At 53.7% G+C, this 27,840-nt stretch overlaps 1 protein-coding gene across 1 annotated transcript; it reads left to right on the plus strand.

Annotated features, from left to right (window-relative positions):
• The first annotated feature begins 28 nt into the window (after positions 1-28).
• Positions 29-27,840, plus strand: LOC140691680 (small ribosomal subunit protein uS3m-like). Its single transcript, XM_072955533.1, has 5 exons — positions 29-65; positions 928-988; positions 1,397-1,604; positions 25,718-25,829; positions 27,384-27,840. Exons 1-5 carry the CDS (start codon positions 29-31, stop codon positions 27,665-27,667), a joined length of 702 nt encoding a protein of 233 aa, XP_072811634.1. The 3' UTR covers positions 27,668-27,840.

A 27,840-nucleotide genomic window follows, 5' to 3' on the forward strand; every position in this document is an offset into this window, starting at 1 on the left:
TGATGGCTTGGGAAATGAGGACTGCATGATGGCAAAGAAAAAAGTGGAGGTCCCTTGGGAGCCAGGTGAGTCTGTGTGGCAGATCCACCAGACGGGAGCCTTCGGGAGAGGGTGAGGGTGGAGATGCTGTGCTGTGAGCTCTGTGTTAGTTTCCCATGGCTGCCGTGACAAATTACCGTACACCGATGGCCTGAAACAACGCAGGTTTTTGTCTTACAGTTCTGCAGGTCAGAAGTCTTACAAGAGTCTTGCTAAAACCAGGGTGTCAGCAGGGCTGCACGGCTGCACTCTTTCTAGTGGAGAATCTGTTTCCTCATCTTTCAAAGCTTCTAGAGACTTGTCCCCAGTCCTTGGCTGGTGCCCCCTTCTTCCATCTTCAAAGCTGGCAGCGTGGTGTCTTCCAGTCTCCCTCACCCTTGTGCCTCCTTCTGTCAAGTACAACGGTTGTCGGGGTGACACTGGGCCCACCTGCATTAGCCGGGGCATCTTCCCAGCTCAGGATCCTTGGCTGATCCCACCTGCAAAGCCCTTCTGCCAGGGAAGCTTCCGAGGGTGGACCGGGGACATCTCTGAGGGGCAGAGGAGAATTCTGCTCACCACAGGGTTGAAAAAAAATTATTTCTTAAAATATGTACTGCACCTGAGCCACTGTTAGTGGCATATTTCTGCAGTTCATTGGCAAATAATGAGGCGGCTCTTTGGTCACTGACCTGAGCAGTTCAAAGCCTCATTAAGAATTTGCTGAGTTAAGTTTCGGTCTGTCTCGTGCTCTGGGTTCTTGGCGGCAGTCACGTCAGTGGAAGGTGAGGGTTTCCTTCTAACTTTTCTAAGTTCCTTCAGTATTGTGGACAAGGAAGAGGTTTCTGGCACGACGGAGCTGGCTCCGGGTTATTTGGTGCCATTGGTGTTTCGACCACTTCCTCGCAGGCAAGGAGCTGCTGTTTGAGCTCATGACCCCCGGGCTTCGGTCAGCTGAGCCGGGTGTGAGGTGTGGTCCCTGGGGCAGCTGGCCAGGGGCTGTTCCTGGAGGCTTCCTCCTGGATGAAGGACTGCCTTGACTGTCCACCTTACACCTAACGTCCTCCTGACCTAAGGTGTCTGTGTACTTGGAGCACAAACATCAGTAATGCAGTTAAGCCTTCGGAAGGAAACCTGAAGTACTAGAAGGCTTTCCAGTGAAGCTACTCCTCGCTGACCTTGAACCCCGACCTCCCCTTGGTGTTCTCTTGTTTTTCAGCAAGTCCACATTATTGCGGAAAAGGTCTCAGGGCACTAACATGGCTCGCTCTTTGACACCCAGCGCCATCAGTGATGCGGGGTCTGGTGGCAGCCCTTGAGCATCCCATGTTTCAGGCCGCAGTCTGAAGTCCTTACCCTGTGGGGTCTGTGTCCACAGGGAGGCTGGGGGGAGCGCGCGGGGGGATAGGTGGGTGAGCGTGGGCGGTGGGGGTGGCACAGCCCACGGCGCGGTCTCGCTGCCCGTGTCCCAGGCTCTGATCGTGGCTCTTGGGAGCCCGAGCACAGATGGCTGGAGTTGGCGTCACAGCATCCAGGGGGGCAGGGTCCACCCGCTGTTGAACCCAGTGTCGATCTTCCGTGCGATTGTGAGCATGTACACAAGTCAGTGGGTGTGAAACATTCACGTCATTTGTGTGAGTGTACGTTTTTTTTTTGTTTTGTTTTGTTTAACATTTTTTATTGATTTATAATCATTTTACAGTGTTGTGTCAAATTCCAGTCTTCAGCACAATGTTTCAGTCATTCATGGACATATACACTCATTGTCACATTTTTTTCTCTGTGATTTATCATATCATTTTGTGTATATTTCCCTGTGCTATACAGTGTAATCCTGTTTATCTATTCTACAATTTTGAAATCCCAGTCTATCCCTTCCCACCCTCTACCCCCCTGGTAACCACAAGTCTGTATTCTCTGTCCATGAGTCTATTTCTGTCCTGTATTTATGCTTTGTTTTTGTTTGTTTGTTTTTGTTTTTTAGATTCCACATATGAGCGATCTCATATGGTATTTTTCTTTTACTTTTTGGCTTACTTCACTTAGAATGATGTTCTCCAGGAGCATCCATGTTGCTGCAAATGGCATTATGTTGTCGGTTTTTATGGCTGAGTAGTATTCCATTGTATAAATACACCACATCTTCTTTATCCAGTCACCTGTTGATGGACATTTAGGTTGTTTCCATGTTTTAGCTATTATAAATAGTGCTGCTATGAACATTGGAGTGCAGGTGTCATCCTGAAGTAGATTTCCTTCTGGGTACAAGCCCAGGAGTGGGATTCCTGGGTCATACGGTAAGTCTATTCCTAGTCTTTTGAGGAATCTCCATACTGTTTTCCATAGTGGCTGCTGTGTGAGTTTACATTTATTTCTCGTGTGTTAGACTGTGTTACCGGTTGGGTTACCAGGAGGAAACCCATTCAACTGATGTAAACTTTGAGGACGTGTATTCCTTCCTCTGGTAAGAAGTCCCGTGTGGTTGGGGCCCCCTCAGGGTCAGTTCACCGGCGGCTCTGTGCTGTCCTCGGGGCCTTTCTGCTTTGTCATTCGGCCGCGACTTGGGGCTGCTTCTGTCCTTGTGGTTGCGTCGTGGGTGGGGGTAGTTGGTTCTGCGCGAGATGCAGATAAGCCAGCTTCCCACGCGTCTGTTAAGACATCGATGTGTTTGTTCTGTTCCGGCCGAGCGGTGCTGCTTGGCTCCCCCAGCCCCAGGTTTCCCCGGTGAGAAACGCATTTTGGACGAGGATGGTGTTAGATGGGTCCTTAGGGATCAGCATTGTGGAATCAAAAATCAGCCCAGTGATTCAGGTGTAAACACACACAGAGACCTTCTTGCTGAGATGTGGGGTTTTGTAACTGTTTTTTTTGAAACATCTTACACTGGAGTATTTTTCAGACTCTCCAACATTCTTTACTTTTTCTGACTTAAAAGATGATGGGGGTGATGCGGTAGCTGGCACTTCCTGCGTGTTTATTCTGTGCCAAACACTATCCAAATAAAAAAATTTGGGTCTTTCGAATTTTCTTTTCTTTTTTCCGAGTTTACTGAGATCTAGTGGACAAGTTAAAATTTTACGTACATTTAAGGTGTATAATGTGATGGTCTGATATATATGTACATTGTGAAGTGATTGACACAGCCAAGCTAATTAACATCCCCGCATACAGTTACCTTTTGTACGTGTGTACTGAGAACAAGTCTCTTGGCAAATTAATGGTTTTATTAATTGCAGTCACCATGCTGTGCTTTAGATCTCCAGAACTTACTCCTCCTACATAACTGAACTCTTTTTTTTTACCATTTTTTATTGATTTATATAACTGAACTCTTGTACCCTTTAACCAACACCTCCCCATTTCCCCATCCACTCAGCTCTTTGGCAGACATCATTCTACCCTCTTTACGAGTTTGACTTTTTTAGATTCCATGTATACGTAAGATTGTGTAGTTTTTGTCTTTGTGAATCTGCCCTATTTCATTGAACGTAATGTCCTCCAGGGTCATCTGTGTTGTCCAGTGGCAGAATGTGCTTTTTTATGGCTGAGTAATATTTCACTATAAATATAATATTATATGTTTTAAATAAATATATTTATATTTATATATAAATAATTACTTGTATTTAAACACATGTTTATTTATGTAACTTTTATTTAAATAAGTAAATATAGTGTGTGTGTATATATATATATATGTATATACATCACATTTTCTTTTTTTTTATAATTTTTTTTTTGCGTTGGGGGGAGGTAATTAGGTTTATTTATTTATTTTCAGAGGAGGTACTGGGGATTGAACCCAGGACCTCACGCCTGCTAGGCAGGTGCTCTCCCACTTGAGCTGTACCCACCCCCACTACATCACGTTTTCTTTATCCATTCATCCACTGACAGACACTTACATTGTTTTGTGATCTTAGCCATTATGGAAAATGCTACAGTGAACATGAGGCTTCAGATATCTCTTCAAGATAGTGATTTTATTTCCTCTGGATTTGTACCTCGAAATGGGACCGTTGGACCTTGTGTTTGCTCTGTTCTTCATTTGTTGAGGAATCTCCACACTGTTTTCCATAGCGGCTGCACCAATTTACATTTCTCACTGATGGTTCCCTCTGCTCCACGTCCTTGCCGACCCTTGTTCTCGTGTGTTTCTGGTGATGCCCATTCTGACAGGTATGAGGTGATAACCTCATTGTGGTTTCAATTTACATTTCCCTGATAATTCGTGATGCTGGGTACCTTTCCCTGTGCCTGTTGGCCATTGTATGCCTTCTTCGGGAAAATGTGGATTCAGGTACTTTGCCAAATTTTTATTGTTGTTTTTGTTGTTGAATGGTTTAAGTTCCTTGTCTATTTTACATGTGAACCCCTTGCCAGATGTACGGTTTACAAATATGTCCTACCACTTTGTAGGCTGCCTTTTCCCCTTGTTGACTGTTCCCTTTGCTGTGCAGATGTCATTTAGTTAGATGTGGTCACACCTGTTAATTTGTGCTTTTGTTGCCTGTGTGTTTGGTGTCATATTAAAAAAATAATAATATGGGTAAGACCTATGTTAAGGAGCTTTCCCCCTATATTTTCTTTGGGAGTTTTATAGTTTTAGCTCTTAAAATTTAAGGCTTTAAACTTGGAATGCTTTGATCTGTTTGGAATTTTTTTTGTGAACTAACACGTGATCTATGTTGCAGGATGTTCTGTATGCACTTGAGAAGTATGTATGTTCTTCTACTGTTGGTGGAAAGTTCTGGATATGTCCTTTAGGTCCATTTGTTGTGCAGTGTACTTTGGCTGCTTCCTTCCTGACATTCTCCCTGGGTGATTGATCCATTTGAAAGTGGGATCTTGAACTCTCCTAGTATTACTGTACTGCTGTCTATAATTCCTTTCAGACCTGTCAATATTTACTTTATATATTTAGATACTTTGATGTTGGGTGAATATTTATAACTGTCATAGCTTCCTGTTGAATTGACCTTTTATCATTATATAATGACCTTTTTGGTCTCTTTTGACAGTTTTGACTTAAGGTCAATTTTGTCTGATATAAGAACAATGGAGCCTTGAACATTTTGGTGGATAGGGTGCCAACTGCCCACGCAGTTAAAAATCCACATGTAACTTTACAGTGAGCTCTCTGTATTCGCGATTCCACATCCATGAATTCAACCGTGGCTCGTGTAGTCCTTATTTAGTATGTATGTATTGAAAACAATACCAGTTAAAAAAAAAAGGGAGAAAGAAAAAAGAAAAAGACAAATGAACATAAATACAAAACTGAAACAGACTCATAGACATAGAACACCAACTTGTGGTTGCCAGGGGGGAAAGGGTGGGAAGGGACAGACTGGGAGTTCAAAATTTGTAGATACTGACAGGCATATGCAGAATAGATGAACAAGATTATCCTGTAGAGCACAGGGAAATATATACAAGATCTTGTGTTAGCTCACAGCGAAAAAGAATGTGACAATGAATATATGTATGTTCACGTATAACTGAAAACTTGTGCTCTACACTGGGATTTGACACAACATTGTAAACTGACTAGAACTCAATAAAAAAAATTTTTCAAAAAGAAAGAAATGAAAGCAACACCAGTGTAGTATGTAAGTGGACTCTTGATGTTCAAGCCTGTGTTGTTAAGCTTATAGACACCACATTCTCTTTTGGTTGCTGTTTGCATGGAATATCTTTTTCCATCTCTTTGAGCCTCTGTGTGCTTTTGAAGCTCGAGTCTCTCATGTGCAGCATACAGCTGGATCTTCTTTTTCCATTCATTCAGCCACTCTTTTTTTTTGATTGAAGAATTTAATCTAAATTTAAATTATTAATTATTAACAGGTAAGAACTTGCTCTTGCAATTTTGTTTATTATTTTCTGACTTTTTTTTTATAGTTTCTTTGCTCCTTTCCTGCCTGCTTGCTTTCTTGCTTTGGGATTCGATCATTTTTTGCAGTATTTCCTTTGAGTCAGTTCTCTTAAGCTTTCGTTCCTATGCTGTAGGCCTTAGCTTGGTGATTACCATGAGGTTTATATAAAACAGCTTACAGTTCTAACAGTCTAATTTAAGCCAGTCGCTTACCGTCAGCCGCACACAAGAAGTCCCCACAGCACATTGTATGCTACGGATGTCAAACTTCTTTTTGTATTTGTCTGTCCACTAACAAATCATCACGGCCATAGCTGTTTGTAATATTTTTGTGTCTAACTCGCATACTCGAGTTGAAAGTAATTTTCCCATCAGCCCTGCTGTATTAGAGTATTTTGAATTTGATTATGTGTCTACTGGTGAGTTTGATGCTTCCATCATGTCTTCGTGTTCCTCAATCAATAGCCTCCTTTCATTTCAACTGGAAGAATTCCCTTTCGCATGTCTCGGAAGACAGGTCTAGTGGTGATGAGTCAGTCCCTCAGGTTTTGTTTATCTGAGAAAGTCTTTATCTCGTCATCATTTCGGCAAGAGCAGCTTTGCTGCGTGTAGAATTCTTCATTGGTCATCTTTTTCTCTCATCACTTTGAATATATCTTTGAATTATCCCAGTATCTCCTGGCTTGTAAGTTTTATACACTCATAGAAATCCACTTACAGCCTTTTAGGGGTTCCTCTAACTGTAAATCTTTTTTCTCTCGCTGCTTTTAAAACTTCCGCCTTGCATTTGACTGTGGATAATTTAACTAATGAACTCCCTGCCCTTTTCTCTCTTCCCTCCTTCTCAGAGTCCCGTGGTACATCTTTTGGTTTGCTTGATGGCGTCTCATACGTCCCATAGGCTTTTTTTCACTCTTCCTCATTTTCGCCTTTTCACTCTCCCTGGATAATTTCAGATGACCCGTCTTTGAGTTCATAGATTCTTCCTTCTGCTTGATCGCAGAGCGTTGAAGGAATCTACTGGATTTTTCATTTTCTTCATTGTGTTCCTCAGCTCCAGCGTTTCTGTTTGCATCTTGTTTGTGTGTGTGTGTGTGTGTGTGTGTGTGTGTGTGTGTGTGATTTCTTTTGGTTGGAATTCTCATCTCATTCACGTAGCATTATCCTGATTTTGTTGGATTACGTGTCTGTGTTCTCTTGCAGTTTGCAGAGCTCCCTTAAGACAATTATTTTGAGTTCGTCGTAGGGCGGAGTCATTGATTTCCAGTTCTTTGTGGTTGGTTTCTGTGGTGGCTCATGGTTGCCTGACTCATTGTGGTCCACGAAGCCTGGCATTGCTGTCTGTGCATTTGAAGGGGCAAACCCCTCCTCCTGTCTTAACAGGCTGATTTTAGGGGGAACCAAGACTGGTGGCGTTGCCTTTGCACCTGAATTTGAGCGGGCTGGAGCCTGGTCACACGGCTGCTGTCAGATCTACAGTTGTGTCCACCGTGGGCAGGCCCATTACTGTCTGTCCCCTGGGCGACGGGGCTGCCTCCAAGCCTGTGGTTGGGCAGGGCTGCAGCCTGGTCACAGTGCCACTTCAGGGTCTGTGTTGGAGGTCCCGTTACCAGGGACGTGGGCACGTGGGGACCCCTGGCCCCTTGGCAGCTTGGCTCTGTGCAGGACCATGGCCAGGCTGGGCCAGAGCCAAGTCCACGGGGGACAGAGCTGTGTTGGGCCTGTAGCCAGGGCTGCCGTCAGCCAGCCTGCCTTCTCCAGGTCTTGATCTCGGGCTTCATTAGGGTTTTGCAGCTTCCTGCCTGAATCGAAAAGCTCCCACGAAGATACTGTTGCCTGTGAATGGATGCCAGTTTGTTCTTGGGGTGGGGGGCATGAGCTGGGGACCTCTTACTCTACATCACGCGGATATCCTGCCAAACACTGCTTTAGACACGTGGCGTTTCATCTCTAGCGCCCTTCTCTGAGCGTAGTGCTGTGTTGTGTCCATTTTGCAGATGAACCAACTGAGGCACAGGAGATGGAAGAGCTTGCCCCAGACTTTCCAGCTAGAGTCAGGATGCTAACCTCATCAGACTGATTTCAGAGTCTGTGTCCTTAAATACTGTGGTCCCCCTGCCCCAAATGTATATATTTATATAATAATAATAATAATATTTTCTTCTCTGGGGGTCTTGCCTGGCCTGGCCTGGAAGGAGGTCCTGCTGGATGGTTCACATTTAGGGCTTTCTGGTTCTTAAGAGTCTGAGAAACTCAGCCGTGTTACCCTAAGTGGTGCGACTTTATTGTAAATAGGATGTGGAAATGAGGAAGATGGGGAGTCCGGCTCATGGAATCCAGAAACGGATAAACCAGCTTAAGTTCAGGAAGGCAGCTCAGGAACTAGTGTGCCCCACTGGGTTGTCTCTGTGGCCTCTGTGTCACATCTTCTGCGGGGCAGCCCTGCCAGCGCCCCCCTCCCCCAGACCCCCACGTCACCAGCTCGGCTGCGCAGGTGGCAGGCAAGGCGGTGGCCTTCTGCCTCGTAACTGTGAGCGCGTGGTGCCTGCACAGGCGGGGTGGGAGGCCCTGGGCAGACGTCCCCACTGGGCCATCGCCAAGCACGAGCTATTAGGAGAATCTGTTGGCAAACATCTTATAATACGTGTAAAAGAAAACAAGTGGGTGTTGGTTCGTAGACAGTTTGGCCTTATTTGTTAATTTATATTTGTGGACTCTGTTTTACTTGCACTCACTGAAGGAATTCTAGTGCAAGCCGTCTTTAAATCAGTAGGATTATAGTCCTTGAAAGGCCTCTCTAAGTAGAAATTATGTGAGTGAAATTTGGTCTCTTTTTAAAATTCATCATAAAGCATCATGCTCGCAGCCAAAGGCATACAGCTCCTGTGAAAGAAACTGGCCGCCACTGTGCTTAATAAGGGGGCCTGGGGCCGGGGAGTAGGAGGGGAGCCCGGGGCTAAAGAGCTTTTGACAGGGGGACACTTAGGGACAAGGCCACCCAGGACAACGCGCCAAACCACAATGTGCTGCGTGCCTTACCTGTGTCCCCACGGTAACCCTGTCACACGGTCACTCCGCTGCGGCTGAGAAGTTAGGTGATTTGTTACAGGTCACACGTGCAGTAAAAGGAGATGGGGGTTTTCTGTTTAGTTTTGACATGTGCGGAAACTGAGGCACTGAAGCTTGAAGACTGTTGCAAGTCGGCATCCGTGAAGCCCCGTTATGCTTCGTGGGCTGGTGTCTGATGGGGGAGGGGGAGGGAGCAGCCGTGTGCCTGCTGGGGTGTGTGCCGACACGGGTCCCCGCCTTCCGTTCTGGCCCATGGTTTGCCGCTTTCTTTCAACTACTTCTCTGAAGTCTGCAGGCAGGCTGATAATTGAAAAAAAAATTTTTTTAAAGACCTTTAAAAAGTGTATTTCTCCAATAGCCAAGATTTGGAAGCAACCTAAGTGTCCATCAACAGAGGACTGGATAAAGAAGCTGTGGTGTATTTATACAATGGAATATTATTCAGCCATAAAAAAGAATACAATCACAACATTTGCAGCAACATGGATGGACCTGGAGAATGTCACTCTAAGTGAAGTAAGCCAGGAAGAGAAAGAAAAATACCATATGAGATCACGTATATATGGAATCTAAAGAAAGAAAAAAAGAAGACACTAATGAACTCATCACGAAACAGAAACAGACTTGCAGACATAGTAAACAATCTTATGGTTACCCCAGGGGAAAAGGGGGTGGGAAGGGATAAATTGGGAGTTCAAGATTTGCAAATATTAACTGTTATACATAAAAATAGGTAAACAACAAGTTTCTTCAGCACGGGAAACTATATTCAATATCTTGTAACCTTTAGCGAAAAAGAATATAAAAACAAATATACGTATGTATGTGTATGACTGAAACGTGAAAGTTGACACATTGTAACTGACTATACTTCAGCTTAAAATACATGTATATATATTTCTCTGTGAAACTTGTTCCCGATGGGTTTGTCTTTGGCTTCCAAGCATGTTTTACTGTAGTGGTTTAGCGTGGAAACAACACGTGTTGGTGAAGGTGACATCGCCTGCTCCTTCCCGCCTGCTCCTTCCCTTCCCGGCGCACGGCAGAGTTTCCCGGCCCCGTGGTTCTTCCTCCTGCGCCCCCTTCCCGCACCTCTCACGTGCACCTTGGCTGCTGACGTCCTCCAGGCTTGGTTGAGGACCTCTTCCTCTTCTGATTCTCTGAACGATCCTGAGGGATCTCAGCCTCCTCTAAATCTTCCATCACGGTACTTATGCTGTCTCCCAAATCTATGCTTCTAGCCTGAGTTCCCTGCTGAGTGCTGGCCCCTGGGGATCCAGTGATGTAATAGGAATCTCTCAGGTCCTGTATCCGAAAGAGAGCCCATCCGTGGATTTTTATCTCAGTCGGCGGGCCCTGCCACGCACCCGGCACGCTGCCCCGGAGACCTGGACCATTCCAGCCCCACCCTCCGTGCGGTCTCTGCCATCCCCAGTCCTGCGACTCGCCCTCCTCCCAGGTCCCAGAACTCACCTCTCTCAGACCTCCATCTGGCTTGCCTGCCGCAGTCCAGGCCCTTCTCCCTGTGGAGGACCCTCCTCCTTCTGCCTGTATGATCGTTTGAAACCCTAATCCAGCCTGTCACTTCCTTACTGGCAATCCACAAGTGGCCCTGAAATTCCGCCCCACCTTAGCTTAGTTGACAGCTCCCGTCGGCACCTGTCCATTCCTTAGGGAGTGTGTGGTATTGTGGCCGTGCTGCCCCTCGGCTGTCTGGCTCCACGCCCTTGCCCGAACCAGCTGCTCTGTCCAGGAGTGAGGGAGCAGACATCACACATTTTTAAGTGTGTTTTATCGTAGGAGAATTAACTGATCATTGTACAAGTTTCAGAGCCTGTCTCGTCAGCTGTAAGCAGGTGAGGAAGGGAGGGCCTGTGAGTGGCAAGTTCTCTCTGCCTCTCCTCTTTGTCGGGGATCACAGCCCCGGATAAGCTTTCACAATTTGGAAATCACAAAGGGTGGGAGGGAAAGAGATCCAAGATTGCAAATTTGGAACAGGGTACATCGCTAAGCTGCAACCAGGACGTGCAGTCTTTCTCAGTGGCACCCACTGATTTGTGCAGTGCGCCACCCGTGAGACTGAACAGGGCAGACCTGGGAGCCGTCCTGCTGTGAGGATGGAAATGATGGCTGACTGTGATGCCACAGGAGGAGAGTGAGTGAACGTGTGTGTGCACGCGTACATGTGTATACGGGGTGTGTGTTGAGGATGGAGGAGAGGGAACACAGTGGAATCAAAAGTAGGGGGGCCTTCTTACATGGTGATGCGTGACAAGTAGGCATGGTGTGTGGGGGGTGGGGCTGGGGTTGAAGACACGGAATGGGGGCACCCGGCAGGCTTGAGGGCCATATTTACTTCTGACCCCCAGTTTGTCTTATTGGTTTTGGTAAAGGAAATATTTAAAGAAAAACCAAAATATTTTGGCCTAGGTTTATAATCAAAATTTTATTCGTCTTGCAGCAAATGAATTGGCACATGCAGCCAAACCTAGTAACTTTGTCTCAGGGTCTGTGTTGTAGGTAAACAGCCCATTTCCCCAGGCTCATCTTTCCCTCCCTTTGAAAGCGGGCCTCTTAACAAAGATTGTTCACTGATGCGGATTCCATCAGCCTGCCCTGACTCCTCGTCATACGCGGTGCAGGAGGAGAAATAACAGGATAACTTGGGAATCTGAGATTTGCAGATACTAACTACTACATATAAAATAGATCAACAAGTTTCTACTGTACAGCACGGGGAACTATATTCAATGAAAAAAGTATGAAAAGAATTATATGTATGTTCATGTATGACTGAAGCCCTGTGCTGTGCACCAGAAATTGACACAGCATTGTAAACTGACTGTACTTCAGTAAAAAAATAAAGTATGTGTTTTACACACACACACACACACACACACACACAGAATATAGCCCCGTTAAATTCTGTGAGGGGGTGGAACTAAGTAGGGGTGTTAAAAACTCCCCCCACCAAAAAAGTAAAATAAAAAAGAAGCTTTCCCCCAAACTTCTCCTTTTTGCAAAAAAAAATTCTTTTTAACATTTTTATTATTGAGTTACAGTTATTTTTCAATGTTGTGTCAAATTCCAGTTGAGAGCACAATTTTTCAGTCATACATGAACATGCATATATTCATTGTCACATTTTTTCTCTGTGAGCTACCACAAGATCTTGTATATATTTTCCTGTGCTATGCAGTATAATCGTGTTTATCTAGTCTACATTTTGAAATCCCAGTCTGTCCCTTCCCACCCCTGACCCCCTTGGCAACCACAAGTTTGTCTTCTATGTCTATGAGTCTGTTTCTGTCCTATATTTATTTTTGGGGGGTTTTTTTTTAGATTCCGCGTATGAGCGACCGCATATGGTATTTTTCTTTCTCTTTCTGGCTGACTTCACTTAGAAGACATTCACCAGGGACATCTGTGTTGCTGCAAATGGCGTTATGTTGTCATTTTTAGTGGCTGAGTAGTATTCCATTGTATAAATATACCGCATCTTCTTTATCCAGTCATCTGTGGATGGACATTTAGGCTGTCTCCATGTCTTGGCTGTTGTAAATAGGGCTGCTATGAACATTGGGGTTCAGGTGTCATCCTGAAGTAGGGTTCCTTCTGGATATATGCCCAGGAGTGGGATTCCTGGGTCATATGGTAAGTCTATTCCTAGTCAAAAAAAAAAAAATTCTTGAATCCAAAATTTAAAAATACCCGACACAATAGATGAATTATGGTTCCTTTCTAGCAATGCTTCCTGGCAGTGTTAACGTGCACTGGCAACGAGGTTATGAGATGTAATTAACTCCTGGGCCTACACAGTCACTCCCTGAATGTTTCCAAGCTTAATACATTTTAGAAAGAGTGACAGTTGTAATTATGTTGTCAAGCATTTGTCGTTTTCTGCTGTAAACACCGCTGAAACCCAGACAGAGAGCTCCACCCGGACTTTGAAGGGTGCAAGGCATGGGTGTTGGTTGCACGTCTTTCCCAAAGTGTGTAAATGTTTATCAGCAGTGTGTAGACAGCCCCGCGTAGACTTTTTCCTTTGGGTTCAAGGGTCCAGTCTGGGCGATCCTGTGTCTTGTCCCCCCAGTGTACTGTCACCTTTCTGACTTCAGCACAGGTGGCTCTCGGAGAGGTCCCCTGCTCCCCCGGCCGCCTTGTCACTTTCTTCCATGAGTGAGTTCCCTGTCAGCGACCTGGGAGATCAGACTCCTGCCTTAGGAGCGAGGTCGGGCTGCACGACCTGAGGTCTAACCCCCAGTTTTTGGAGGTGATGTAAATGGGGTAGGAAAAAGGGCAGCTTTGGAGCCAGGCAGACCTGAGTTTTAAGCCGGTTCCAGCCTTTCATTTTGGGGGTCATGTCACTTAGCTTTCCTGGACTTTATTTGTGACACCGTGGTCCCCAACCTGGCTCCCAGCGCTGGGCCTCCACCTCTCCATCCTTTGTTACCTGTTTAATGGGGAGGGTACAGCTCAGTGACAGAGTGCATGCTTAGCATGCATGAGGTCCTGGGTTCAATCCCCAGTACTGCTGTTAAAAATAAATAAATATACCTCATTTTTTTAGAAAGCAAACACCCACTTTTGCCTTGTCTTCCTGCTTCAGCTTCCAGTCCCCCCCAGCCCCAATTCGGTGCGTTTCTGTTTGCCCCCCTGCTGTACCAGAGAGGGAACTTGCCCCCTCCCCACTCAGGGTTGCTCATAGGAAGAAGGAAAAAGATGTACCTTCTGTGATTTTCTGCACTTAGACTTCTCCTTGGATGGGAAGATTGACCTTTGAGATACGCTTCCGGAAGTTCTCAGAATCCGATTTGGCACTGAGCGCGCTGTGTGCTGTTTCAGCCCAGGAGGAAATCTGTGGGGAATTTGCCGACCAAGCAGGAATGTTCTGTGTTTTCACGGAAGAACCCAACCCCATTGCTTCTGCTGGGGCTGCTGCCTCCTCTGGGAACGCCCTCTCTCCCTGGCTTTCTGTTCTCATTTCAAACACGGCCCCCTCCAGGAAGCCTGCCCTGATCTCTCAAGCCAAAAGGAATCTCCGACTTCCAAACTTCATAGTTAAACCATTGCGATATTTATTACGAAAATAAAACGAATGCATTCTAATCATGGAGTAATTTTAAAGCAGAGAAATATGCAGAGGAACAAAACCATGCCCCTCCTAATTCACCAAGACAGGAGCCATTAACCTCGAATGACGTCTCCTTGCAGCTTTTGTTTTCTGCATTATTCATACAGTGGTCACAGCATGCGTAAATTTTCGCATTCTTCTGTCATGAGCACTTGCATTCCATTAAAAATGAGCCCATAAACATGGCAGTGGCTCTGTAATATTTCGAGGTGGTTTTTGATGGAGTGAGTCATCCATTCTCCAGATGCTGGACATTCAGCTTGTTCCCCATTTTCCTAGGTTTTAAGGATCCTAAGATCAGCCTCTTTGTGCATTTGGGATTTTTATTTTATTGCATTTTACTTGTTTTGGATTTTTTTTTAAGGTAGATTTCTAAAAATGGAATAACCAGACAGACCAGAGCTGATTGACGGATTTAAGGGCATCTGCTATGTCTTACCAGCTTGACTTTCAGAAAGTTAATTTTTTTTTAAATCAAGTTTATTCTCCCTCCGGCGGCATGTATGATTTCTGGGTCAAACGCTATGTTTGCTCATTTGGACAGAAGTAAGTTTTCCCCCCGTTACGAGACACAGAGGTTTAAAACACCAGCGCGTGCGTGCGGACACTGCAGGTGTCTTTCAGAGGCGGGCTGACCGTCCGCCCTGCGCCCAGGCTGTCGTGGCAGGTAGACTGGCCTGTTGGCTGATGTTGTTACCCCTTTGGTTCTGATGGCCGTGTTATGCAAGGTGAGGAAGCTGGATTCCGCCTAGAGTCCTTGGACCAATGCTGTGCCCTCTCCCCAGCACGGGTGTTGTCTGGCGGCCCCCCTCATTGTGCCCGACTGTTCTGGCCCCCGGACCCCCGGCACCTGGGCTCCGGGGGGCACCCTGGGGAGCGGCCCGGTCTTGATGTGGGCGACCCAGGGGCTGCTCTCCTGGACAAGGCTCTCAGTCCCTGCAGTCACCCTGGTGGGAGTGGGTGGAAATGAGCCTTTTCCTGATTTGGGAGTCCCATTTTTTTTCTTTAGAAAGGATGAGAGTGCAGGCTTTTAAATACACAGATTTTTATATATATATATATATATATATATATATATATATATATATATATATATAAAGGGGATTTATTTTAGAATATTTCCACGCTCTCTTGTCTGGGAAGAGGGCAAAGTATTCTCCGTAGAGTTGGGTGTCTGTTCAGAATGTAGTTTTGGGGGCAAGGAAGTACCTCCTTTTGTTCAGTGCTCAGGGTAAGTGTCCAGTGCTCAGAGTGTCAGCCAGGGTAGCCCTGCCCCTCCGGGTCACCCTGGGGAAGGCGGTGGAGATGGGCAGGCTGTTTCCAAGGGTGGGAAAGAGGGGGAGAGCTCTGAGAACCCAGAGCCTGGTTCGGCCCCAGTTGCAAAAATGGTACCTGAGGGTCCCTTCCTTCCTCAGCCTTTGTCCAGACAAGTCACAGACTTGGGTCTTTGGGCCGAAACCAAGCCATGAGCCGCGTGCATCCATCACCAAGTCTCCTGTCCCACGGGGTGTGCATGTCTGACCTGGGGTCACTTGCCCTAAGGGATGGGCAAATGGTGAAGGGCCTGGGGCCCTCCTGCCCCGTGACTGTCTATCTGAGCGGGCCTTTGCTCTAAGAGCCGGAGTGTGTTCAGTGCTTGGTAATGGTTTGTGATGAACTCGTCCTGGGTCCCTCATGAAACCTTTAGGTAATCTGGGGTCCATTTGGAGCACCAGGTCCCCAGCTGCCTGGACTGTCCATTATCCGCTAGCAAACCTCTCAGAATTGTGTTCTCTTTGCTAGGCCAGATCCCCACGTGATCCTCGTCCAGTGCCTACACCCCCCAACTTCCCTGTCTCCAGGTGGCCGGTCCCCCCCGGGTCCTATGTCTCCAGGTGGCCGGCCCCCCCGGGCCCTGCATCTCCAGGTGGCGGCCCTCCTGGGCCCTGTGTTTCCAGGTGGCTGCCTTCCTGGGCCCTGCGTCTCCAGGTGGCTGGTCCCCCCCCGTGTCCTATGTCTCCAGGTTCCTGGTCCCCCCCCAGGCCCTGTGTCTCCAGGTGGCTGGTCCCCCCCGGGTCTTATGTCTTCAGGTGGCTGGTCCCCCCCAGGCCCTGTGTCTCCAGGTGGCTGGTCCAACCCCAGGCCCTGTGTCTCCAGGTGGCTGGTCCCCCCCGGGTCCTATGTCTCCAGGTGGCTGGTCCCCCCCCAGGCCCTGTGTCTCCAGGTGGCTGGTCCCCCCTGGGCCCTGCGTCTCCAGGTCACCAGCCCCCACTGTGGTTGCGTTAGGCTGGTCGCAGACATGAATGGTGATGAAATAAGATCTCCTGCTCCCCCCTTAGGAGTGTGGATTTTGCTGGTCATTGGGAGATGCTGGTTTTTCATTATCCTGAAGTGCCTGTTGCAGGTCCCATGATATTTGCCTCATGTCTCATGGACGCCCAGCTTTGTCGCATCCTGAGTGATGGGAAAGAAGTGGTGTGACCTTGCCTCATCGTGTGAAGGGCGTGTTGGGACCGGGGTGGGAGGGACAGGGTAGGTACCACTCGTGGTCTAGGCGATCGTGGACAGGCCTTTGGGCTCTTCAGAAAAGTTGGAAATCTAGGTTTCTCTGGAGAGTTTCCTTATCTTAACAGTGCTGTGGGCCAAGCAGAATAAACATGTCCACTGGTGGCCTTTGAAGCTGACCCTTCTCAAGTCACCTGCCAGCCAGGGTTGAGTGATTGCTACACGTAGGTCTGTGTGTTCAGAGGCGTCTGTCAAAGGTGTTTTCTTGCTTTTATTTATTTACTTTTCTTCGAGTTTACATGATTCTGTAACTCCCAAGAAGCTGGCTATCATGTACAGAGACTTCAGTTTAAATTATTGACCCCTATACTTACATGTTGAAGAGCAGGAATTCACTGTAAAATTAGCCAAAATGTCCTGCCACCGTCTTCCAAGTGGCAGCACAGAAAGAGTGTCTGAGGTCACCTGGCTGCCCCTCCTCCTCTTCCCGCCTCGTGGGGGTGGGGGTGTCCTGCTGGGGGGTTTCTGTCTGAAAAACTTAGAGTCTTTTTTGACTTTTTCCCCAGACCCAGAGTTGGGACAGGGTGTGACCTGGGTGTCACGATACCCGACCCACCACTGCTGCCTGGAGCTGTCCGGGGGCTACTCAGATCCAGGGCGGAGGGGTGACGAATGGCCTCAGCTCCTGCCACGCTGGGCTCCTGGCACACAGCGTGGGCCGGGAGGGCTGACTGTCCCCTCTCTTCTGGGCTCCGGGGCTGCTGGCTCAGTCATGTGCAGACCGAGGCTTCCCCTCACCCTCCAGGTGCAGGCTGTGGGCCTCACAGCCAGGCTCTGAGGGGCATGCAACCCGGGGCCACCCTCCCCAACCAGCACCCCCGCCTCTGCTCAGGGTGTTTCACCTCCGGGAGCCTTCATTCAGGTGTTACTCTTGTTTCTTTGTTTTGGACTGCGAGATCCTGGCTTCGGGCGTGGTTTGGGCCAGTGGTCGCGGGGGCCTGGCCTGGGGAGCGGTTTGGGCCAGGGGTCACGGGGGCCTGGTTTGGGCCAGTGGTCGCGGGGGCCTGGTCTGCGGAGCGTTTTGGGCCAGTGGTCCCGGGGACCTAGCATGGGGCGCGGTTTGGCCCAGTGGTCGCGGGGGCCTGGCCTGGGGCGCGGTTTGGGCTAGTGGTCGCGGGGGCCTGGTTTGTGGAGCGGTTTGGGTCAGTGGTCGCGGGGGCCTGGTCTGGGGAGTGGTTTGGGCCAGTGGTCGCGGTGGCCTGGTTTGGGGAGCGGATTGGGCCAGTGGTCGCGGGGGCCTGGCCTGGGGCGTGGTTTGAGCCAGTGGTCGCGGGAGCCTGGCCTGGGGCGCGGTTTGGGCTAGTGGTCGCGGGGCCTGGTTTGTGGAGCGGTTTGGGTCAGTGGGCACGGGGGCCTGGTCTGGTAAGCGGTTTGGGACAGTGGTCACGGGGTCCTGGTTTGGGCCAGTGGTCACGGGGGCCTGGTCTTTGGAGCGGTTTGGGCCAGTGGTCGCGGGGGCCTGGCCGGGAAGCGGTTTGGGCCAGTGGTCGCGGGGGCCTGGCCTGGGGAGCGGTTTGGGCCAGTGGTCGTGGGGGCCTGGTCTGGGGAGCGGTTTGGGCCAGTGGTCGCGGGGGCTTGGCCTGTTGTGCGGTTTGGGCCAGTGGTCACGGGGGCCTGGCCTGGGGCGCGGTTTGGGCTAGTGGTCGCAGGCGCCTTGTTTGTGGAGCGGTTTGGGCCAGTGGTCGCGGGGCCCTGGCCTGGGGCGCCGTTTGGGTCAGTGAATATGGGATCCTGGCTCGGGCGCGGTTTAGGCCAGTGGTCGCGGGGGCCTGGCCTGGGGAGCGGTTTGGGCCAGTGGTCGTTGGGGCCTGGCCTGGGGAGCGGTTTGGGCCAGTGGTCGCGGGGGCCTGGTTTGGGCCAGTGGTCGCAGGGGCCTGGCCTGGGGAGCGGTTTGGACAAGTGGTCGCCTGGGCCTGGCCTGGGGCGCGGTTTGGGCCAGTGGTCGCGGGGGCCTCGCCTGGGGAGCGGTTTGGGCCAGTGGTCACGGGGGCCTGGTTTGGGCCAGTCGTCACGGGAGCCTGGTCTGGGGAGAGGTTTGGGCCAGTGGTCGCGGGGGCCTGGCCTAGGGCGCCGTTTGTGTCAGTGACTACGGGATCCTGGCTCGGGCGCGGTTTAGGCCAGTGGTCGCGGGGGCCTGGCCTGGGGCGCGCATTGGGCCAGTGGTCACAGGGGCCTTGTTTGTGGAGTGGTTTGGGCCAGTGGTCTTGGGGGCCTGGGTTGGGGAGCGGTTTGGGCCAGTTTTCGCGGTGTCCTGGCCTGGAGCTCGATTTGGGCCAGTGGTCGCGGTGGCCTGTCCTGGGGCACGGTTTGGGTCACTGGTCGCTGGGGCCTGGTCTGGGGAGCGATTTGGGCCAGTGGTCGCGGGGGCCTGGTCTGGGGAGTGGTTTGGGCCAGTGGTCGCGGGGGCCTTGTTTGTGGAGCGGTTTGGGCCAGTGGTCACGGGGGCCTGGTGTGGGGAGCGGTTTTGGTCAGTGGTCGTGAGGTCTTGGTTTGGGCTAGTGGTCGCGGGGGCCTGGTCTGGGGAGCGGTTTGGGCCAGTGGCCGCGGGGGCCTGGTTTGGGCCAGTGGTCACGGGGGCCTGGTCTGGGGATCAGTTTGGGCTAGTGGTCGAAGGGGCCGGGTTTGTGGAGCGGTTTGGGCCAGTGGTCGCGGGGGCCTGGCCTGGGGCGCGGTTTGAGCCAGTGGTTGCGGGGGCCTGGCCTGGGGAGCGGTTTGGGCCCTGGTCGCGGGGGCCTGGTCTGGGGCGCGGTTTGGGACAGTGGTCGCGTGGCCTAGTCTGGGGAGGGGTTTATGCCAGTGGTCGCGGTGGCCTGGTCTGGGGAGCGGTTTGGGCCAGTGGTCACCCGGGCCTGGTTTGGGCCAGTGGTCACAGGGGCCTGGTCTGGGGAGCAGTTTGGGCCAGTGGTCACGGGGGCCTGGTCTGGGGAGCGCTTTTGGGCCAGTGGTCGCAGGGGCCTGTCCTGGGGACCGTTTTGCGTCAGTGGTCGCGGGGGCCTGGTCTGGGGAGCGATTTGGGCCAGTGGTCGCGTGGGCCTGGCCTGGGGAGCGGTTTGGGCCAGTGGTCCCGGGGGCCAGATCTGGGGAGCAGTTTGGGCAAGTGGTCGCGGGGGCCTGGTCTGGGGAGCGGTTTGGGCCAGTGGTCGTGGGGGCCTGGTCTGGGGAGCGGTTTGGGCCAGTGGTCACGGGGGCCTGGCCTGGGGAGTGGTTTGGGCCATTGGTTGCGGGGGCCTGGTTTGGGCCAGTGGTCGCGCGGTCCTATCCTGTTGCGCCGTTTGGGTCAGTGACTACGGGATCCTGGCTTTGGGCGTCGTTTGGGCCAGTGGTCGCGGGGACCTGGCCTGGGGAGCGATTTGGGCCAGTGATCGCGGGGGCCTGGCCTGGGGCGCGGTTTGGGCCAGAGGTCGCGGGGGCCTGGTCTGGGAAGCGGTTTGGGCCAGTGGTCGCGGGGGCCTGGTCTGGAGAGGGGTTTGGGCCAGTGGTAGCGGGGGCCTGTCCTGGGGTCCGTTTTGAGTCCGTGGTCGCGGAGGCCTAGTCTAGGGAGCGGTTTGGGTCATTGGTCGCGGGGGTCTGGTCTGGGGAGCGGTCTGGGCCTTTGGTCGTGGGGGCCTGGTCTGGGGAGCGGTTTGGGCCAGTGGTCATGGGGGCCTGGTTTGGGCCAGTGGTCACGGTGGCCTGGTCTGGGGAGCGGTTTGGGCCAGTGGTCGCGGGGGCCTGCCTGCTGAGCAGTTTGGACCAGTGGTCACGGGGGCCTAGCCTGGGGCACGGTTTGGGCCAGTGGTCGCGGGGGCCTGGCCTGGAAGACGTTTGGGTCCGTGGCTACGGGATCCTGGCTTCGGGCGCGGTTTGGGCCAGTGATCGTGGGGGCCTGGTTTGGGCCAGTGGTCACGGGGGCCTGGTTTGGGCTAGTGGTCGCGGGGGCCTGGTCTGGGGAGCGGTTTGGGCCAGTGGTCGTGGGGGCCTGGTTTGGGCCAGTGGTCACGGGGGCCTGGTCTGGGGAGCAGTTTGGGCTAGTGGTCGAAGGGGCCGGGTTTGTTGAGCGGTTTGGGCCAGTGATCGCAGGGGCCTGGCCTGGGGCGCGGTTTGGGCCAGTGGACGCGGGGGCCTGGTCTGGGGAGAGGTTTGGGCCAGTGGTCGCGGGGGCCTAGCCTGGGGCACGGTTTGTGCCAGTGGTCGCGGGGGCCTAGCCTGGGGCACGGTTTGGGCCAGTGGTCGCGGGGGCCTGGCCTGGGGCGCCGTTTGGGTCCGTGGCTACGGGATCCTGGCTTCGGGCGCGGTTTGGGCCAGTGATCATGGGGGCCTGGTTTGGGCCAGTGGTCACGGGGGCCTGGTTTGGGCTAGTGGTCGCGAGGGCCCGGTCTGGGGAACGGTTTGGGCCAGTGGTCACGGGGGCCTGGTTTGGGCCAGTGGTCACGGGGGCCAGGTCTGGGGAGCAGTTTCGGCTAGTGGTCGAAGGGGCCGGGTTTGTGGAGCGGTTTGGGCCAGTGGTCGCGGGGGCCTGGCCTGGGGCGCGGTTTGGACCAGTGGTCTTGGGGGCCTGGCCTGGGGAGCGGTTTGGGCCAGTGGTCGCGGGGGCCTGGTCGGGGGAGCGGTTTGGGCCAGTGGTCCCAGGGGCCTTGTTTGTGGAAAGGTTTGGGCCAGTGGTCGCTTGGGCTTGGCCTGGGGAGCAGTTTGGGCCATTGGTCTCGGGGGCCTGGCCTGGGGAGCGGTTTGGGCCAGTGGTCACGGGGGCTGGTTTGGGCCAGTGGTCACGGGGGCTTGGTCTGGGGAGAGGCTGGGCCAGTGGTCGCGGGGGCCTGGCCTGGGGATCAGTTTGGACCAGTGGTCGCGGGGGCCTAGCCTGGGGCGCCGTTTGGGTCAGTGACTACGGGATCCTGGCTCGGGCACGGTTTGGGCCAGTGGTCGCGGGAGCCTGGCCTGGGGCACGCATTTGGCCAGTGGTCACAGGGGCCTTGTTTGTGGAGCGGTTTGGGCTAGTGGTCGTGGGGGCCTGGTTTGGGGAGCGGTTTGGCCCAGTGGTCGCGGTGGCCTGGCCTGGAGCGCGATTTGGGCCAGTGGTCGCGGGGGCCTGTCCTGGGGACCGTTTTGAGTCAGTGGTCGCGGGGTCCTAGTCTGGGGAGCGGTTTGGGTCATTGGTCGCGGGGGCCTGGTCTGGGGAGCGGTTTGGGCCAGTGGTCGTGTGGGACTGGTCTGGGGAGCGGTTTGGGCCAGTGGTCATGGGGGCCTGGTTTGGGCCAGTGGTCACGGGTGCCTGGTCTGGGGAGCGGTTTGGGCCTGTGGTCACGGGGGCCTGGCCTGGGCCGCGGTTTGTGCCAGTGGTCGTGGGGGCCTGTACTGGGGCGCCGTTTGGGTCAGTGACTACGGGATCCTGGCTTCGGGCGGGGTTTGGGCCAGTGGTCGCGTGGGCCTGGCCTGGGGAGCAGTTTGGGTCATTGGTCGCGTGGCCTAGTCTGGGGAGGGGTTTGTGCCAGTGGTTGAGGTGGACTTTTATGGGGAGCGGTTTGGGCCAGTGGTCACGGGGGCCTGGTTTGGGCCAGTGATCGCGGGGGCCTGGTCTGGGGAGTGGTTTAGGCCATTGGTCGCGGGGGCCTGGCCTGGGGAGCGGTTTGGGCCAGTGGTTCCGGGGGCCTGGTCTTGGGAGTGGTTTGAGCCAGTGGTCACGGGGGCCTGGTCTGGGGAGCGGTTTGGACCAGTGGTTGCGGTGGCCTGTCCTGGTGCACGGTTTGGGCCAGTGGTCGCAGGGGCCTGGCCTGAGGAGCGGTTTGGGCCAGTGATCGTGGGGGCCTGGTTTTGGCCAGTGGTCACGGGGGCCTGGTGTGGGGAGCGGTTTGGGCCCATTGTCGTGGGGGCCTTGTTTGGGCTAGTGGTCGCGGGGGCCTGGTCTGGGGAGCAGTTTGGGCTTGTGGTCGAAGGGGCCGGGTTTGTGGAGCGGTTTGGGACAGTGGTCGCGGGGGCCTGGCCTGGGGCACGGTTTGGGTCACTGGTCGCTGGGGCCTGGTCTGGGGAGCGGTTTGGGCCGTGGTCGCGGGGGCCTGGTCTGGGGCGCGGTTTGGGCCAGTGGTCGCGGGGGCCTGTACTGGGGCGCCGTTTGGGTCAGTGACTACGGGGGCTGGTTTGGGCCAGTGGTCACGGGGGCCTGGTCTGGGGAGAGGTTTGGGCCAGTGGTCGCGGGGGCCTGGCCTGGGGAGCGGTTTGGAACAGTGGTCGCGGGGGCCTAGCCTGAGGCACGGTTTGGGCCAGTGGTCGCGGGGGCGTGGCCTGGGGCGCCGTTTGGGTCAGTGACTACGGGATCCTGGCTCGGGCACGGTTTGGGCCAGTGGTCGCGGGGGCCTGGCCTGGGGCGCGCATTTGGCCAGTGGTCACAGGGGCCTTGTTTGTGGAGTGGTTTGGGCTAGTGGTCGTGGGGGCCTGGTTTGGGGAGCGGTTTGGGCCAGTGGTCGCGGTGGCCTGGCCTGGAGCGTGATTTGGGCCACTGGTCGCGGGGGCCTGTCCTGGGGACCGTTTTGAGTCAGTGGTCGCGGGGGCCTAGTATGGGGAGCGGTTTGGGTCATTGGTCGCGGGGGCCTGGTCTGGGGAGCGGTTTGGGGCAGAGGTCGTGGGGGCCTGGTCTGGGGAGCGGTTTGGGCCAGTGGTCATGGGGGCCTTTTTTGGGCCAGTGGTCCCGGGGGCCTGGTCTTGGGAGTGGTTTGAGCCAGTGGTCGCGGGGGCCTGGTCTGGGGAGCGGTTTGGACCAGTGGTCGCGGTGGCCTGTCCTGGGGCGCGGTTTGGGCCAGTGGTCGCGGGGGCCTCGCCCTGGGAGCGGTTTGGGCCAGTGGTCGCGGGGGCGTGTTCTGGGGAGCGATTTGGGTCAGTGGTCGCTGGGGCCTGGTCTGGGGAGCGATTTGGGCCAGTGGTCGCGGAGGCCTGGTCTGGGATGCGGTTTGGGCCAGTGGTCGCGGGGGCCTGGTCTGGGGAGCTGTTTGGGCCAGTGGTCGTGGGGGCCTGGTCTGGGTAGCGGTTTGGGCCAGTGGTCGCGGGAGCTTGGCCTGGTGCGCAGTTTGGGCCAGTGGTCACGGGGGCCTGGCCTGGGGCCCGGTTTGGGCTTGTGGTCGCAGGGGCCTTGTGTGTGGAGCGGTTTGGGCCCATTGTCGTGGGGGCCTGGTTTGGGCTAGTGGTCGCGGGGGCCTGGTCTGGGGAGCAGTTTGGGCTTGTGGTCGAAGGGGCCGAGTTTGTGGAGCGGTTTGGGCCAGTGGTCGCGGGGGCCTGGCCTGGGGCACGGTTTGGGCCAGTGGTCGCGGGGGCCTGGCCTGGGGAACGGTTTGGGCCAGTGGTCGCGGTGGCCTGGTCTGGGGAGCGGTTTGGGCCAGTGGTCGCGGGAGCTTGGACAGGGGCGCGGTTTGGGCCAGTGGTCGCGGGGGGCTGGTCTGGGGCGCGGTTTCGGCTAGTGGTCGCATGGGCCTTGTTTTGGAGCTGTTTGGGCCAGTGGTCGCGGGTGCCTGGCCGGGAGAGCGGTTTGGGCCTGTGGTCACAGGGGCCTCGTTTGTGGAGCGGTTTGGGCCAGTGGTCGCGGTGGCTTGGCCTGGGGAGCGGTTTGGGCCAGTGGTCACGGGGGCTGGTTTGGGCCAGTGGTCACGGGGGCCTGGTCTGGGGAGAGTTTTGGGCCAGTGGTCGTGGTGGCCTGGCCTGGGGATCGGTTTGGACCAGTGGTCGTGGGGGCCTGGTCTGGGGCGCGGTTTGGGCCAGTTGTCGCGGGGGCCTGGCCTGGGGCGCCGTTTGGGTCCGTGGCTACGGGATCCTGGATTCGGGCGTTGTTTGGGCCAGTGATCGTGGGGTCCTGGTTTGGATCAGTTGTCACGGGGGCCTGGTCAGGGAGCGGTTTGGGCCAATGGTCGCGGGGGCCTGGTTTGGGCCAGTGGTCACGGGGTCCTGGTATGAGGAGCAGTTTGGGCTTGTGGTCGAAGGGGCCGGGATTGTGGAGCGGTTTGGGCCAGTGGTCGCGGTGGCCTGGCCTGGGGTGCGGTTTGGGCCAATGGTCGCGGGGGCCTGGCCTGGGGAGCGGTTTGTGCCAGTGGTCGCGGGGGCCTGGCCTGGGGAGCGGTTTGGGCCAGTGGTCGCAGGGAACTGGCCTGGGGCACGGTTTGGGCCAGTGGTCATGGGGTCCTGGCCTCGGGTCCCGTTTGGGTCCGTGGCTACGAGATCCTGGCTTCGTGCGTGGTTTGGGCCAGTGGTCGCAGGGGCCTGGTTTGGGCCAGTGGTCTCGGGGGCCTGGTCTGGGGAGTGATTTGGGCTTGTGGTCGCGCTGGCCTGGTCTGGGGAGCGGTTTGTGCCACTGGTCGCGGGGGCTTGGTCTGGGGAGCCGTTTGGGCCAGTGGTCGCGGTGGCCTGGTGTGGGGAGCGGTTTGGGCCAGTGGTCGCGGGGGCTTAGTCTGGGGAGCGCATTGGGCCAGTGGTCACGGGGTCCTGGTCTGGGGAGAGGTTTGGGTCAGTGGTCGCGGGGGCCTGGTGTGGGGATCGGTTTGGGCTAGTGGTCGCAGGGTCCTGGTTTGGGCCAGTGGTCGCGGGGGCCTGGTCTGGGGAGCGGTTTGGGTCAGTGTTCGCGGGGGCCTGGTCTGGGGAGCGGTTTTGGCCAGTGGTCGCAGGGGCCTGGTCTGGTTAGTGGTTTGGGCCAGCGGTCGCGGGGGACTGGTCTGGGGAGCGGTTTGGGCCAGTGGTCGCGGGGGCCTGGTTTGGGCTAGTGGTCACGGGGGCCTGGTCTGGGGAGCGGTTTGGGCTAGTGGTCGTAGGGGCCGGGTTTGTGGAGCGGTTTGGGCCAGTGGTCGCGTGGGCCTGGCCTCGGGCACGGTTTGGGTCAGTGGTCGCGTGGCCTGGCCTGGGGAGCGGTTTGGGCCAGTGGTCGCGGGGGCCTGGCCTGGGGCGCCGTTTTGGTCAGTGGCTCCGGGATCCTGGCTTCGGGCCTGGTTTGGGCCTGTGGTCGCGGGGGCCTGGCCTGGGGCGCCGTTTGGGTCAGTGGCTATTTGATCCTGGCTTCAGGCGCGGTTTGGGCCAGTGGTTGCTGTTTGGGTTAGTAGTCGGGGGAAGTCATGACTCTTCTTTTCTTCTAGAATCGGGCGGCCCGAGTCCGAGTGGGTAAGGGGGACAAGCCAGTGACCTACGAGGAGGCACACTCGCCTCACTACATCGCGCACCGCAAAGGCTGGCTGTCGCTGCACACAAGTGAGGGGGCGATGCCTGTCTCGGTGGTAGAGGTGGACGAGGACGTGAAGGGGGTCGGTGATGCGACCCCAGGCCCCACCGCAGGAGTTCTTAATCGTGATTGTCGCAAAAACAGGAAATGAACACGTGTCAGAAGTTTTATTTGACTCACTAATCAGTGGCAGAGACAGAAATCAGTTAGCGCCTTCAAAGGAGAAGTAAAAAGGCAGAGTCGTGATACGGCTGGCAAAATTTTTCATTCACGGTGCCTGAAGGCAATTATTTTGTATTGCTATTGGGTGTCTGTAATTTAAGGAGATGTAGACTAGCTCAGAGGCAGTGGAAAGAGTTATAACCCAGCAGAAATCGATGACCCGGAAAACTGAATATTGCAGTTTCCCCCCGAAGCACACGTTTCACTACAAGTTGCCCTCCATTATTCGCAGATTCCATGTTTGTGAATTTGCACACTCTTGGTCTTTCACGTTCATTCTGAGACATGGGCGGAGCAGACCCCCTCATGCATCTTGCCATGCAAGCAAGGCTCTGCCTTTTAGCTTCAGCTTTCATGCTGTAAACAGATATCCATTTTGAAATGTATTAGTGCTGTGTTTTCAAGTTTTGTGCTTTTTTTTTTTTGGTGATTCCACTGCCTCAAAGTAGCATATAATACTGAAGTTCTGTCTAGTGTTCCTAAGCACAAGAAGGCTTCAATTTACCTTACAGGGAAAACATGATAAAAAAGCTTTCTTCAGGCATGAGTTAACAAAGGTGTTGGGAAAGAGTTCAGTGTTAACCAGCCACACGTAGATATCTTTAAACAGAAAAACAAAATAAAACCTTACATATTGATCTGTTGACAAAAATATTGTAACCAAAGGCTTGAGAAACCTAACCATGTATTTCCATCAGGAACAGTGATTCATTATTTGCTAATTCATTATTCACAGTGATTTTATGGAACATAACTAGTGAGTTTATAGAATATAACTACTATGGATTAATGAGAATCAATAGTATTTTGTTTCCTATGAGAGTCTCAACTTGAATGTTTGAGATACATGTATCTAGAGAACGTACTTAAAATACGGATTTCTTTTCCCCACCCATTTCAAGTTCTGGGTCTAAAGTCTGGGGGTGGGTGTAGAGACCCTTAACAGCTAAGGGTCCAGAACGAGAATCCAGTGGTTGAGGTCACGGCGCTGGCCAGTGAGAAAACTCACATCCTTAAACTCAGAAGTAGCTGGTGGCCTCATCTCTGGCCCGTGGGCTGGCGAGGGCTTCTATACGGTGGTGAAGAAGGAGTGGGAAGGGGGCTGGCAGAGGAATCACCTGAGTCTTGTGCCCTGGCGAATTTTTTTTTGTAAAACAAGGGTACTGATCATATGTACTTCACAGGATTTGTTTGGGGGTTATTGGCATAATGTACTTTGCGTTTAAAGTGTATTTCTTTTTATCCCCTTTATAGGACAAAAGAGAAGAGGCTGGGGTCGGGTGTGGAATCAAGTGCCCAGGGCCCTTGGATGTTACCGCTAGAGTTTTGACCAACGTGCCGTGCTGCCCTTCTCTTTTCAGGTAACCTGGATGGGGAGGAGCATGCCGCAGAGCGGACAGTGGAAGATGTCTTCCTCCGCAAATTTATGCTGGGCACCTTCCCAGGCTGCCTGGCTGACCAGCTTGTCCTCAAGCGCCGGGCTAACCAGCTGGAGATCTGTGCCCTGGTCCTGAGACAGCTGCCCGCACACAAGTTCTACTTCCTCGTGGGCTACAGCGAGACCCTGCTGTCCCACTTCTACAAGTGTCCTGTGCGTCTGCACCTGCAAACTGTGCCCTCCAAGGTTGTGTATAAGTACATCTAGGCCATCTGCCCCTTCTGCATCAAGCTCTAGCCTGCGAAGGACAGAAACCTGTGGGAAAGGGCTGAAGTAGAAATGGGGGAAGTAGGTCCCATCGGACCACTGAGGCTTTGTTTTCAAAGTTGCCCTCGAATAAATAGACTTTTTCCATGTTGTCCTGCCTTTCAGTCCATCTA

This window comes from Vicugna pacos, chromosome 36 (assembly GCF_048564905.1).
Source record: "Vicugna pacos chromosome 36, VicPac4, whole genome shotgun sequence".
Lineage (NCBI taxonomy): Eukaryota > Metazoa > Chordata > Mammalia > Artiodactyla > Camelidae > Vicugna > Vicugna pacos.

Excerpts from the sequence above, each read along its gene's own strand:
- LOC140691680 (XM_072955533.1), top strand. The coding sequence starts at position 29 with ATGGCAAAGAAAAAAGTGGAGGTCCCTTGGGAGCCAG. Across the intron at positions 66-927 it reads GGAGGTCCCTTGGGAGCCAG|GCAAGGAGCTGCTGTTTGAG; the intron begins GTGAGTCTGTGT and ends ACTTCCTCGCAG. Across the intron at positions 25,830-27,383 it reads CTGGCTGTCGCTGCACACAA|GTAACCTGGATGGGGAGGAG; the intron begins GTGAGGGGGCGA and ends TTCTCTTTTCAG.